The sequence below is a fragment of the Triticum dicoccoides genome, chromosome 3B (assembly GCF_002162155.2).
Source record: "Triticum dicoccoides isolate Atlit2015 ecotype Zavitan chromosome 3B, WEW_v2.0, whole genome shotgun sequence".
Lineage (NCBI taxonomy): Eukaryota > Viridiplantae > Streptophyta > Magnoliopsida > Poales > Poaceae > Triticum > Triticum dicoccoides.
This window is the reverse complement of record NC_041385.1, coordinates 228,804,996-228,819,058: the sequence shown is the minus strand read 5'-3', so window position 1 is coordinate 228,819,058 and position 14,063 is coordinate 228,804,996. Positions and strand designations below refer to the sequence as shown.

The following is a 14,063-nucleotide window of genomic DNA, read 5'->3' as shown; positions in this document are numbered from 1 at the left end:
GATGAGAAGGGATCTCACCTGTTCGTCCCTCCTCCTTCTTTGGTGGCTAAGTCCTATTTATAGTGGCATTGGTCCTCTTTCCAAATGTTGGCGGGAAGGGATCCCACAACGGCCAGATTTGAAGGGGGACAAGTAGTACATCCTATCCTGACTAAAAAGTGGTCTTCGCCTGCGAAAAGCTTCTGGTCGTGACGCTGCGGTGGGCTCAGTGATGACCTCCGTCCTGCCGTCCTGGCGGTCTTGGTCTTGTTGCACCAGAATGAAACCTTTGGCTGATTCCTCGGGACTCCGCACCTACCGCCTGCCTCCTTTGCATCAAAGAGGAACTGGCACTCTGCGCCCGCTGACGCCCGCTTGGACTTGGTCATCATGGCTCACGTCACCTGAGCCTCGTGAGGTGCACCTTGCATAGAACTCTCCGCCCCTCGGAAGCCAGCCTGAGGAGGCTGATCCCTCGGGGGTCTTGGCGTCGTCTGCCTCGCGAGGCTTGGCCCCTCGCGAGGGTCTTGAGCTGTTGATGCTGGAGCTGGGCCGTACCAGGCCGTCGATGGAGCCGCGCACTGGGCTGCAGGCACACAAGTCTGGATACCCCCGTATCCAGAACGCCGACAACAGTCTATGTCACTAGTTTTGCATGTTGTTGCATATAACTATAACTGATTTGTTTCATGTTAGCAAAGAAACATTACGTTGTAACATAGACCGCAGACGGTACAAAAAGGTTGAACACACTCCATAATTGTACCTATAAGACCAATTCTAGCAAAGTCGTTGTATTCATCCGAACTCAATAGTAATTATTTTTGATTTTTTAGTTAAATTGCTCTAGAAGATTCGTTATCATGCACTCTATCCTCACAATTTTTGAAGCGCGTTGTAAATATCACCCACAAACCATATTTAGAGGTTGGTGAGGAAATACAGAGCTCCTTCCATCCATCGATTTTTTTTGTGCGGGGACATTTTAGGATGGGCATGCCTTCGATGTGCCGTTTGCTGTCACCTCAAAGCCTAACCTGACACCATTTGGCATAGCTCACTGCTGTTGACCCTTTCCCCGCCCTATCCCATTTCGCCTCAGCTTCATACCAACTTCCTATTGTATGCTTGACCGCCACCATGTCAGCATCACGAGAGTTTGACGTGGGCCTCTCTCTACCAGAGTTCCTCCCTTCCATTGCTTGCCAAGGAGGCCGGCATCACACGCTGACCGTCCGCTGCCATCAACTCCTCTCGCGTAGTCTAGCTTTCCAGTAGTGCCACATCTCGCCCGCTAGATCCCGACGACCCCAAGGTGTTCAACAATTTAGCTGAAGGTATGTTTTCCTCACATTTGTTCATGCTCACTTGTCTCCCTTTATCGTAGATTCATGTAGGTGAATTATGACGTATCATTTGTTATTTGTTCATTTGTACTACATGTGTACCAAAATTTTAGCTCAGGTGACTGGGGAAAGACATTTTAAAAGCTAGTGGATAATTAGCGCAAACGATTTCACAAGTACGAATGTCTAATTTTATACTATCTCTATATTCAAATATAAAAGGCCGATGCTAGAAATCATCCGGATGACTGGAGCTAATTGTAAACCGCCTCGCCCGCGTTGGATTAGGCACTGCGCAGCCGTCTGATTTGACTAACCGGACCATGTGCGCACCCAACAGCGTTTGACCAGTCGTCTCTGCAACTCAAGCCAATCCATTGCTTCGTCGCCCCTACCGTCTCGTGTTGCCGCCTGCCGGACAGGCCAGCTATCATCGTCGCCTTGTAGCAAATGACGGCCAGCAAGAAGCCAAGAACAGCAGGTCTGCTTCCCCGCAGCTATAAAATAGACCGTTGCATTGAAGCTTCTGCCGCCGATGAGATGAAGCAGGTCGGGGCACCACATCGCATTGCAGCTCTGACGCTGGCAAGAACCGCTGGTCACAGGGCAGCACCACCCACGTTGCATTGCAGCTCCGTCGATGCTCCATTGCAGCTGCATGGCAACACCGACGGTCCCGACGATGCTCCATTGAAGCTCCATGGCAGCACTGACGGTCCCGACGATGCTCCATTGAAGCTCCATGGCAGCACCGACGGTCCCGACGATGCTCCATTGAAGCTCCATGGCAGCACCGATGGTCCCGACGATGCTCCATTGAAGCTCCATGGCAGCACCGACGGTCCCGGCGATGCTTCATTGAAGCTCCATGGCAGCAACACACGGGGCAAGAAAGCTCCATCGCAGCAGTGACACCCCAGCGGCGCTCCATCGCAGCTCCATGGCAGCACCTCGCTCGAGACCCTCGTCGAACCGTCGGCGGCGGCTTGTCGCAGCACGACTTGCAGCAGTTTCCTGGATTAGCTGCATCACCGAGCCCCGGTTATAACACGGGCGGGCGCCGGTCAAATCACAACACCTGAGGTCTTTGCGTCAGATAGAAGTACGCCGGCGACCGACCGCCTAGCAGCAGCTCGCGCGCGCGCGACCAACTCCTGCACCACCGTCGCCATCCATGGAAGCAGCCGGATTGGGGGTCACCTTGAAGCAACGGGTGTTGGGGCAGCACCGCGCGGAGGACATCAGGCAACGGTCGTGGCGGTCCCTCCTGATTCCTCAACTCCGACGGCGGTCCCTTCTCGGTTCCTCTCCTGATCCTCTCATCTAGCTGGCTCACGAAACGAAGAAAGAGAAAGGGGGAAAGGGAAGAAAGAAACGAGTGGAACGAGACAAGCTCGGAGGAGAGCGGTTGGTGGACCATCACAGGGGCACGTGGCGTGCAGAGACGGTGGTTTACGAGAGAGAAAATCAGCCGGTTGATTTAGAGGATTTCCCAATATAAAACGTTTGTACAGTTTTGGAAAATGTCTTATATTTTGGTATGGAGGGGGTAGAAAATGGACGGAGGAAAGGAGGAAAACATTTCATCTTAGCTTACACGGACCGTCCTAGTCAACGAAGGTAGAGCAAAGCTTTGCTGGAGCTCCCGACGTGGCAGAGTCTGAGTGGTTGTCCGAAACTGTCGCGCCAATCAAACGGCACATGTCGATGAGCTGTGACACGGCCAGGGCCCCGGGTGGCGTCTCAGTCAGCCCTCACAAACCCCGTCAAGCCGGAGGACATCCATCCTCCGACGTCTCCGTGCATGTGTAATACGGGGAGCGCATTCCCGCATCTCTCGCACCGCCCTCACTCCGATTCGTCTCTCTCCCCCACTTCCGATCCATCCAGACGTCCGAGATCTCGCGGAGGTTTCTCTTGCCGGATCAGGAGGAACAAATCAGTTTCGCCTGTGAGTGGTGACCATGGCGGAGGCGGCGCCGGCCTCGCCGTGGTGGGCGGGGCGGATGGCAGCGGCGTTCGGGGCGCCGTTCCTGTGGCTCGTCTGCCTGATCTACTTCATCCAGGTCTCTTCCTCTCTCCTGGCACCCTGACGCTCCTCGTGACCGCACCCATTTCTCCGCACACGCACCGTCGTTTTAGAGAGATCTGCTCGCCCGTATGCGTGTGCTAGGACCATTTCGTATTTTATTTTTTCCGGGTTTGTGTGTGCGTACACACAAGATGATGAAGGATGCTTTTTCTTCTTCTTCTAGAATCTAGACAGCACGCTGATTTTATCTTGTTGCAAATGTGAAGGGCGTGCTGCCAGAGTAGCTTGAGATCGACGTCTAGTGTTTATATGCTGCCAAATCAGTCACTCTCTGTATAGAGAGACTCAGGTGTGCTCAATAAATTCGGTTAGGGGCGATAAATCATTCTCTGCCCCATGGAAATGTGATGCCTTAAAACAACTTGATGTGGTAATTGCACAGGATGCTGAGCATTGGTGGCATGTCAAATACCTTAAGGTGTCATGTAGGGGGCCAAGGTTGTTCATTCATATCCTTAGCACTTGTTCCATTTGCATGCTTTGATGACATGTCTCAGTTGCAAATTCCATGTCTGAATTCGGCATAACTAAAGAGGCCCTACCTCAAATCTGTTTGTTTTTCTTGAATGCTTCACAAATAAGAAGATGTTAACATTTTAAACGTTCTAATATGTATTCTTCAATGTTTTAGGGTTTCAGATCTTTTGTCTGGACAGCTGTCTCATATCAAATGAAGGACATCATGAAGCTGTCACCCTCAACATCACAGTTTTTGGTCTCTGCTGCATTTTTCCCTTGGAGCATAAAACCTATATATGGGTAATGTTACCTTTTGTTCGTTGCTTTATATGAAGCGAAACTTACCAACAATCTAACCTTGGTTGATGCAAAATAATCATTCTTCTCCTTTGCCTATATCTTGGGATATAGATATTTTAACTAACCTTTTTGTTTCCAAATGTCATGAGTCTTACATCTCAGTTTTCAGAATTACGCTTTTTTCAGGCATAAGCTTAGGTATTGTTTGATATTGGTGTCCACCACAACTCAAGTTTATTACTGGACTTTTATGGAGCTACTATAGATACATAATTATTCCACCAGAGCTAAACATTTTTTTTCAATTTCTGATTAATTACAGATTACCGTGAATAGAACCTATCACTAACAATCTGAACATAGTTTGTATTCAAGTTATCTTAATAGAAAATTGATTAACAAAAACAGTTCATTTGTAGACATGGGCACATGACAGTAACATGGAAATGCAAAAAGGAACACATCACAGAAAGTATTTCCCACATCTGTTGGTTCAATAGCTTTGTTGCTGCAAATTAAGGCATTCAGCGGTACTAGTACGTAGGCCCGTGTAATATCAAACTCATAATCGGTATTCTAGCTAGTGTTCATGATCTATGGTTGTCCTAGTACTCTCCTGTCCACAGAGTTGCGCTGCTTTTTGGCAGTGTTGTTGTTGTATGCATTAGTATGTTGCATCAAGCCAGTGGCAGTTCGGTTGCAGCCAGCTGGCTGGCAAGGAGGCCAAGGACATAGGTGCATCGTAGGCCTGTAGCAGAAGACGGTCATGTGTCAGACAAGGATTTGCAGCACCAAGGAAACAGGAGGAAGGACTGCAAGTCTAGGATTAAAGGAGTCCAACCATGAGGAGTTTGTATCGTGCTAGGAAAAGTCAAAGATCTAAGTATCCACTGTATAGAGATGCCATGTATCTATGTTTCAGGAAGAAACAACCAATCTTTTCTCTCTGAAATAATCTCTCATCCAACCTATGTCTACCAATATCTTGCAGCATTGCCATCTGGCTATGTTCAGTACGTTAGTTATCCTGTTGTGGATAAAGGTTCACAACGTGTTGCTAACAGCTGTTAAACTTCCATATATGCCTTGGTACATGCATTACTGGACATGTTGCTGAATGCCCAATAAAAAACATCCTGGTTTTACTTACTCACCCATATATCAATTGTACTTGCAGGATTGTGTCGGACTGTATTCCAATTAAGCAGAGGAAGCGTGTACCCTATTTGATCATTTCTAGTGGTCTTTCTCTATTTCCATGGCTTATCATTGGGCTGTCAGAACATTTGAGGAGCTCAAGCAATCTTTTTACGCTAATGTTGATTGTACAGAACTTGGGATCTGCCATGGCAGATGTTGTTATAGATGCAATGATTGCAGAGGCAGTTCGATCAGCAGGGTGAGTAATATGGTGCATCTTGTCTCACCTTGTATAACAACTACTCCAATACAATGCCTTAAAACCTGAATCATTCTCTTTTCAGGCCAGAATTTGCTGGTGATCTCCAGTCATTATCTTGGTCATCAATGGCTGTAGGGGGGATATTTGGGAGCTTATTGGGAGGATACGCATTGTCCAATCTCCCAATAAATGCTATTTATATTATTTTCTCTGCTCTTCCACTGTTCCAACTAGTTACATGTGTTTTCGTTAAGGAATCTCCAAAAGGATTTGAGAGCACGATAGATAATGCTGCACATGATCATGCTGATGATCAGAATATTGATAGTGCTTTTGCTGGACAAGGCTCAGGTGAATCTTTTAAATATGTGAGCACTAGGAGGCGAAAGGGTGCTCGTAAAAAGAACAAAAGGAGAACATTGTCCAAACGACCTGAAGGTCATGAGAAGCACAATAAATCAGTTAATTTATACTCATCTCTGAAATCAGCCTTCTTCAGTTTATGCACAGCTTTTAAGCAGCCAGCAATTCTGCGGTAATTAACCCTGCAATCTCATTTTCTCTGATGTTTGCCTCTTGCACTGAAGAGCTTAATCAGTAACTTCCTCTCTTTTTCTCTAGACCTATGGCATGGTTTTTCCTTTCAAATGCAGCAGTTCCAAATATCTCAACAGTAATGTTCTATTATCAAACGGAGGTTCTACATCTGGAGGCATCCTTCTTAGGGACTGCACGTGTGATTGGGTGGTTCAGTCTAATGCTTGGCACATATATCTACAACCGCTACTTAAAGCATAAAAAACTCAGGAATATTCTTATGTGAGTCATTTTTTCAAGCTGTTTATTCTTTCCAAATGTCAACACACTATCTATATTAGTGCCATAGTTTGTTTAAAGGAAGTTGAAATGTTATGCATATATGCTTAATGTACTGACTGAAATTTTCTATAAACTTTTCGTAAGTTGGCTGTCCATAATTCGAATGAATTGCACTGAATTTTCATCTTGGTATTTTTGGTATAGACAATTTATTGATCTCCTTTTGTTCAGTGTTTTTGTGAGTGCAAGTGCATGCTCTTTTATTAATGTTGTTAAAAAACTGATGGGGGTAATTGGCTACAATGTAAATCTATTCACTTGTTTGAAGTTGTTAGGTACTTAAGTGTGCCACCTTTAATAATTGCTGTCCTTATTTTACAGGTTTGCACATCTTGGCCTTGCGATAATTACTGTACTGGACATTTTACTGGTGTCAAGATTACATATCCAGTATGGAATAGCAGACAAATACATGGTGCTGTGGGGCTCTGCTTTGGCTGATGCAATCAACCAATTCAAGTATATCCTCTAGCTGTCATTTCTTTCATACTCATGTGAACTATTACCTCCATCCCGAAAAGCTTTTTGGGACGGAGGTAGTAGATTGCAAACCATAAACTGAGTTATCTGCTTGACCTGTAGTTTAGAAAACCAGTTTGAGATGCGTTTCTGTTAGAAACCTTAAGTTGCTGCCCAGAGTTACTGATCCTGCATTGACTAATCTTGCATTTAAAATATTTTAGTGTTGTGGCAACTCATTAGGCACCAACTTAAAATTCTTTGTTTCAACTAAAACTAGACAGATACAGTCATACTCTTATTTTGTTTATTCACTTTATTTGGGTGAGCGTCAATCAAGTGGCCCTCATGAATGTTTCTTGAGCTCATGGTTAAGTGTGACCTGTATGTCATTAATTTCTTTAGATGACTGTATGTTCTATTTTGCAACTGAGGAAAGTTCTTCACTTTATCCAGTATAATAATTGACATTAGTTAGTAAGTTCATATTGTTCCCTTAACCAAAACAACTGGAAAAATGAGGAAATTGTTCAACTTATCCAGTATGAATCCATTATTGTACTCATGGCTGAAGATCAGACATCTTACCTACACATTTACGCAATAGTGTTTCTAACTTTATTGTTTTCATTTGGCAGGATGATGCCGTTCCTAATCCTCTCAGGACAGCTTTGCCCGCCTGGAATCGAGGGCACACTGTTTGCTCTGTTCATGTCCATTAACAACCTCAGTTCGACATTAGGTTCATTCCTTGGAGCTGCATTGACGTCAGCTTTGAACATCTCGTCGGTACAGTTTGACAATCTGACGCTCAGCCTAACTGTTCAGCTGATGGGCACTCTCTTACCTATCGGATTTTTGTTTCTGATTCCAAGGGACGTCACAGGACTAACATCATAGGAAAAGGGATACAGACCTGATCGTCATTTTTTCTGGACTGGTCTGGTCTGTATTCCCCAGTCTTACTCATACATGCATATAGAGAAAGCAAGTTGAAGCCAGCAGGAAGGCAGCTCAGTTTTGTTGAAATATGTATACAGGCATATACTAGAATGAGAGGAAGAGTGCAATAGTTGACATTACAAAGCGTTAAACAATGGCAAAACTGTGTAGCAAATGTACTTGCAAGAACATGTGTTACATGGAAACTGTTATTGTTTAGATTTACTACTCTGTCCCATATTGTAAGACGTTTTTGCAGTTCAATTTAAACTGCAAAAACGTCCTATATGGGACGGAGGGAGTAGCTTTTGATGTATACATCTGCTTGTATCTACCTACATTCTATCTATCTGTCTATCTATCTCTTTCTCAGCAGCGTTTTGGCTGCCGGGCAAAGACGATCCAGGGAGTGAACAGTAACGCAATATAAGATGGAAAACAAATTAAAAAAATCATTTTTCTGTGGTGAAAGATGTTGGAGTGCCTGATGTCCGTGCCAAATTTGGAGAATTTGAACTTTCGAGGAGCTTGTGACAAAAAAAAACAAATTCAGGTCTGAGGGAAACATTTGAAAAACATCACTGTTCATGCCTGGATTTATTTTTTTGCTGTGCGCTACTTGAATATCCAAACATCACCAAATTTTGCATGAACATCACACACATGCACATCTTGCTTGCAAAAAAGATTCAGTTTTTTTTGATTTTTTTCTATTTTAAATCGCATTACTGTTCACTGGAGCCCGAACACCGAGTTGCATCTTTGTTTGTCTCTATCTAATATTAAAAAATGTCTACCTTTAGCACCGTGATCCAGTATGTCTTTATACTCTCAAATTGAGCAGTGAATTGATGTATATATTCGTTATGCTTGCAAGTGTATATTACTTATTGATTGCGCTAGAAATACAAATAAATTGCTATTGAAAAGTCAAGTATATTACCGAAAGTTCAAATCAAATACTCCTTCCGTTTTAAAATAAGTGACTTAACTTCGTACTAACTTTAGTATAAAGTTCTTTTTTGAATTGTTTCGATTGATTACCACATATGTCACATGGTAATTTTAGTACAAAGTTAGTATAAAGTTAGTCACTTGTTTTGAAACGGAGGGAGTAGTATGTTGCTGAAATTGTGAAGGCTATAATTATTTTGATTGTATAAGATCTACCTATGTACATATGGGACGCAATCTCACCATCTCTATCAAAGAGGTGAGCTGAATCAAATTTGTTTCATTCCATTTTTCTAACTAAACACAAGAACGGAAATCATTCCATTTTATAGATTCAACCAAACACAGGAATGAAACCTACCCGTTCCACCATGAAATTTCATTCCGTTCTATTTGGTTTCTCATCGAAAACACACCCTTAGTTGTCTCACCCACACCCACACCCACTCCATGGCAAAGATGCCGAAGGCACACATGTGCATGCCAGGGCTGGCACGACTGGTGAAGAAGCTCTCATGCGCCATGTAGCCCCGAGTGCTGCAACTGCCTGCGTCGAGTGGTGTGTCGCTCCGTCGAGCTAGATGGCATGGGCGAGGCCAGAGTCGCCCAGCCGCACGTTGTATTCCTCGTCGAGCATCACATTGCTGGCCTTGACGTCCCTGTGGAGGATCCTCTTGTTGCTGTAGTGGTGAAGGTAGTCGCGCGCAGATGCCACATCACAGATTATTCCGTTTCAGGAGGACGTGGTCGTCGTGGCATTGGCAAACAAGAGCTTGTCCAGGCTTAGGTAATATTTCGCAAAATGGTCAAAAGTCACACACTGTTTGGGTTCCCCGAGCAATTAGACGTGTTTGACTCGTTAGAGACATGTGCGATGGACCCTCAATCCCACACGTTTGTCAAAATATAGTGTGTGGGCGACATGTTCCTGCAACGCATACGATTGCATTTGGCAGAGCATTTGCATCATCGATCACTATTGTAGACGATTTATCTGGGTCGTGTGTGATGGACCCCATATCGCCCACATAGGCAAGGTGACGGTTTAAAACCGTGTCGCCGAAATGGGGTAAAAACCGTTTGTGTAGGATGTCGTTGCACCAGTGGTAGCTAGTTGGTTGTGGGTCAGTGGTCGTGGGTTGGCACGATCAGAATAAAAAAACTGCCCATGTTTGGTGTTTCGGCGACCGGCACTATGTATTATCAATAAAGAAAAAACCGGAGAAAATACTGCATGCTCTTGGCAACAAGCAATGATGAACACGCAAAAAGCAAAACCAAGGCAATGAGAGCAAAAACACCCGCTTCCCATGTCTTGTTCTTTCAGCCATGAGTATGTCGTCTATCGTGGTGAAGTTTCAAGATTTTTATCTTTTCCAAATCACATGTGGGACCTGTGAACCCTAGATATATTTTGTCCAATAGGTATTGTGATAGATCAACGGGTCAACTCTCTCGCCAATTATGTCCCCTACTGCCACTTGTGTTAGGTTCGATTATATACAATACAAAAACATGTGATGTTCAGTTGTAGATGTACTGACCAAGACATCATGAGCACTTGATAGGATGATAAAAGGATTGTTGAGTGGGCACTGATAACAAATTTGATGCTCTTCAAATCGAGCCCGACATGGTTGCCATCAAGTTCATCCTCATAGCTCTTCCTCGTGTTGAATTCCGTGGCTACTATTCGGTTCATCGGCGTGCCATCTGCCTGGCTGTTGCATACGCCGAGCCACTGGCTATTACTGTTCCTTGGCAATGACGGGCTATTTTGTGAGTATGAAAGCCAAACCTTCTCCAGTACTGTTATGTGGAAAGATGTTGAGCGCGAACAACATCTTGAAAGATGTGTGCTCCTTTTGCTTCCCCTTCCATAGCTTAGGGTTTCCTTTATGTCTACCACCCTCTCTGACTCGTGATTTGAGTCTCCTATGCTTGGCGCAATTCTCAGGGAACAGATGCCAATATAGTGGAGGCAAGGGGGGTGTAGCGTGGGTGCATCCAACATGAGCATAGCCACTACTTTCCCAGGCGGAATATGGGATGTAGTGGTCAAAAGACTGCATCATATATATCATAGCATCAGCAGAATTTGTATGCATTGTGTACATATGGTAAAAAAGAGTGCATGTAGGGGCATGGCATCCATATCCATGCCTTCACGACAAGATAATATTGGAGGTTTGTTTGACCGGTATGGTCAAATAGAAGTGTTGCATTTCCCTTATATAACAACCGCTCCCTGCAACACAAACTGCAAGTAATATTTTGTGTTTAGTAGCAGAACATTAATTCTCAGTGGGAGTAGGCAGCCACTATGAGAGATGGCACTGAAGAGTGCCTTGCTGTTGGTGGGGCTGGTGGTGGTGGTGCTGCTCAACGGTGGCGATGTGTCAGCCAGAGATGGGGTCTTTGCTCCGGCGGACTACGACGGCGACGACAAGACACTGCGTGTAGTAAGTGTACATGCAACCGGTCTTGTCGATCAATGCATCCTGCTGTTGCATGCATGTATGCGTTCTAATAATATAGAGGATTGTCATCTATTTGCAAAAGGCACGCAATGGCTCGGGCTGGCGCATCAACTCTCGTACAAGAAGTTTTCAGAGGCGCTTTTGAATGTGCTGATCGGGGTGGCCGGTAGGACACCAGGCGTAGTGAAATACATATCATTATAATAAACTTTTGTACTTATTTAAACTAGTTGTATAATAATGTAGCTTTAATTAGTACACTTTGATATTACTTAGCTAGCATAGTCAACAACATAAAATTTTAACTAAATAATACTTATAGTGTTCTCCGGTTGATATGTAGTTTAAATGTATATCACAAAAAAAATCGCTTCTTCTAAATTTAAATTGCATAATATAAAAAAATCTCTTTGATTTTTTTAAATTACTCCCTTCGTAACTTAATATAAGACGTTTTTTGCCACTGTCGTTGTGTCAAGAAATGTCTTATATTAATTAAGTTACAAAGGGAGTGTTAGCTATAGCGTGTATAAATATACATTTTCATGTGTGTGTTCGTATATATTAATATCATTAAATATCATGACAGAGATTTGTAAAGCATACAATCCAACATACATATTATGATATTAACAGTGGTTTCTAGTGGGGATGGGCGTTTTGGCTCCCGGGAGCACATGTTCTCGAGTGAACAGTAACGCAAAAAAATAGTAAATGTTCTCAAAAAATTATGATTTTTTTGGATGTTAGTGTTAGTGTCATAAGCATGCTTGACAATTTTCATGCGAAATGGAGCAGCAGTGTTTCGTCGGTGAATAAAACAAATTTGAGGTGACATTTGGCGGTAACATTTGGTGTTCATTCTATTTTTTTTGGCACAGGCCAAAATGCTTAACTTTTTTGCCTCAAAATTTGCAGGTAGCATTTGGATGTGATTAACAACATATAAAAATTTTGTCTTTATTTTTTTGACATTTTGAAATTTATTTTTGAGCCCGGGAGCCGAATTGAATTTCCGTTTCTAGTGTATTATTTGGTAAGCTTATACAAACTTGTAGGGTATGCCAAATGTGTCTTGCAACTTGAGTTCATTAATAAATTGGCAACATGTGCATGATTTGTACTTATACTTTAGATAACATAGTTATAGTAATCATCAAAGAACATGGAAAATTGAAGACTCTACTTTGCACACATATGATTTGATATTTGATAAGCTCATCTAGAGTGTGACTAGTTTGATTTGGTGTATACCAAAGCCTTCACTAGTTTATAAATAAAAGGTTATGCATAAATTTGAATATAGGAACCTAGTTAACATATATTTCATTATGACATGCATGATGTGTGAATTTGCTCCCAGAATATATACATTATTAATATGTGGTGTGAATTTGCTCCCATGAAAACTGAATCTTTCTAATGATGGAGTAAAATCTAGCAGATCTCTCGGGTAGGGGGTTCCCAACAGGTAGCCTTGGTGCGATGATAACAGGGACACTTGAACTTACCCAGGTTCGGGTTCGCTCGAAGAGATAGTACCCTGCGTCCTGCTTTGATTATATTAATTTCAAGGGAGTACAGATTATGGGTTGATCTACCACGAGATCACTGTGTGTCGTCTACTAGCCCTCCCCCTCAACTTATATAGATGCCTGGGGGTCTAGGGTTTACACATAGGTTGGTTACATCTAGGGTAATCATGATGTAGACGACTTCTAAGTCTTGGAGTACGTGCCAAGCCTTCGGAAACATCCCTTCTTAGCCCCATAGGCCTGACAAACGTGGCCCACTAGTAAATCGTTACGGGAGTACTCGGTCCGGCCCTCCTGGCCGGGAGATGATACGTCTCCAACGTATCTATAATTTTTGACTGTTCCATGCTATTATATTATCTATCTTGGATGTTTTATATGCATCTATAAGCTATTTTATATGATTTTTGGGACTAACCTATTAACCTAGATTCCCATGTCAGTTTCTATTTTTTCCTTGTTTTTGAGTTTCACAGAAAAGGAGTATCAAACGAAGTCCAATTGACCTGAAAATTTACGGAGAATATTTTTGGAAAATATAAAAAATATTGGAACAAAAAGATGTCGGAGAAGAGTCCAGAGGCCACCACAAGAGTGGAGGGTGCGCCCCCTAGGGCGTCCCCCCATCCTTGTCGTCGCCTCGTGGGCCCCCTTGACTTGTCCCTGATGCCAGCACTTCCTATAAATCCCAAAACCTCCAGAACAGAACCTAGATCGAGAGTTCTGCCGCCGCAAGCCTCTGTAGCCATGAAAAACCAACCGGGAGCCCGTTCCGGCACCCTGCCGGAGGGGGATTCCATCACCGGTGTCCATCTTCATCATCCCGGTGATCTTCATGACGAGGAGGGAGTAGTTCACCCTCGGGGCTGAGGGTATGCACCAGTAGCTATCTGTTTGATCTCTCTCTCTCTCTCTCTCTCTCTCTCTCTCTCTCTCTCGTGTTCTTGATTTGGCATGATCTTGATGTACCGCGAGCTTTGTTACTATAGTCGGATCATATGGTGTTTCTCCCGCTCTATCTTCTTGTGATGAATTGAGTTTCCCTTTGAAGTTATCTTATCAGATTGAGTATTTAAGGATTTGAGAACACTTGATGTATGTCTTGCATATGAATATCTGTGGTGACAATGGGATATTCACGTGAACCTCTTGATGTGTGTTTTGGTGATCAACTTGCGGGTTCTGTGACCTTGTGAACTTACGCATAGGGGTTGGCACACGTTTTCGTCTTGACTC

The 14,063-nt window shown here is 43.7% G+C and overlaps 1 protein-coding gene across 1 annotated transcript; it reads left to right on the top strand.

Annotated features, from left to right (window-relative positions):
* Positions 1-3,055: 3,055 nt before the first annotated feature.
* On the top strand, positions 3,056-8,176 carry LOC119275660 (probable folate-biopterin transporter 4). Its single transcript, XM_037556550.1, has 7 exons — positions 3,056-3,391; positions 4,049-4,176; positions 5,354-5,575; positions 5,661-6,113; positions 6,200-6,397; positions 6,779-6,916; positions 7,555-8,176. The coding sequence occupies exons 1-7, from the start codon at positions 3,290-3,292 to the stop codon at positions 7,814-7,816; spliced, it is 1,503 nt and encodes a 500-aa protein (XP_037412447.1). The 5' UTR covers positions 3,056-3,289; the 3' UTR covers positions 7,817-8,176.
* The last annotated feature ends 5,887 nt before the right edge of the window (positions 8,177-14,063 follow it).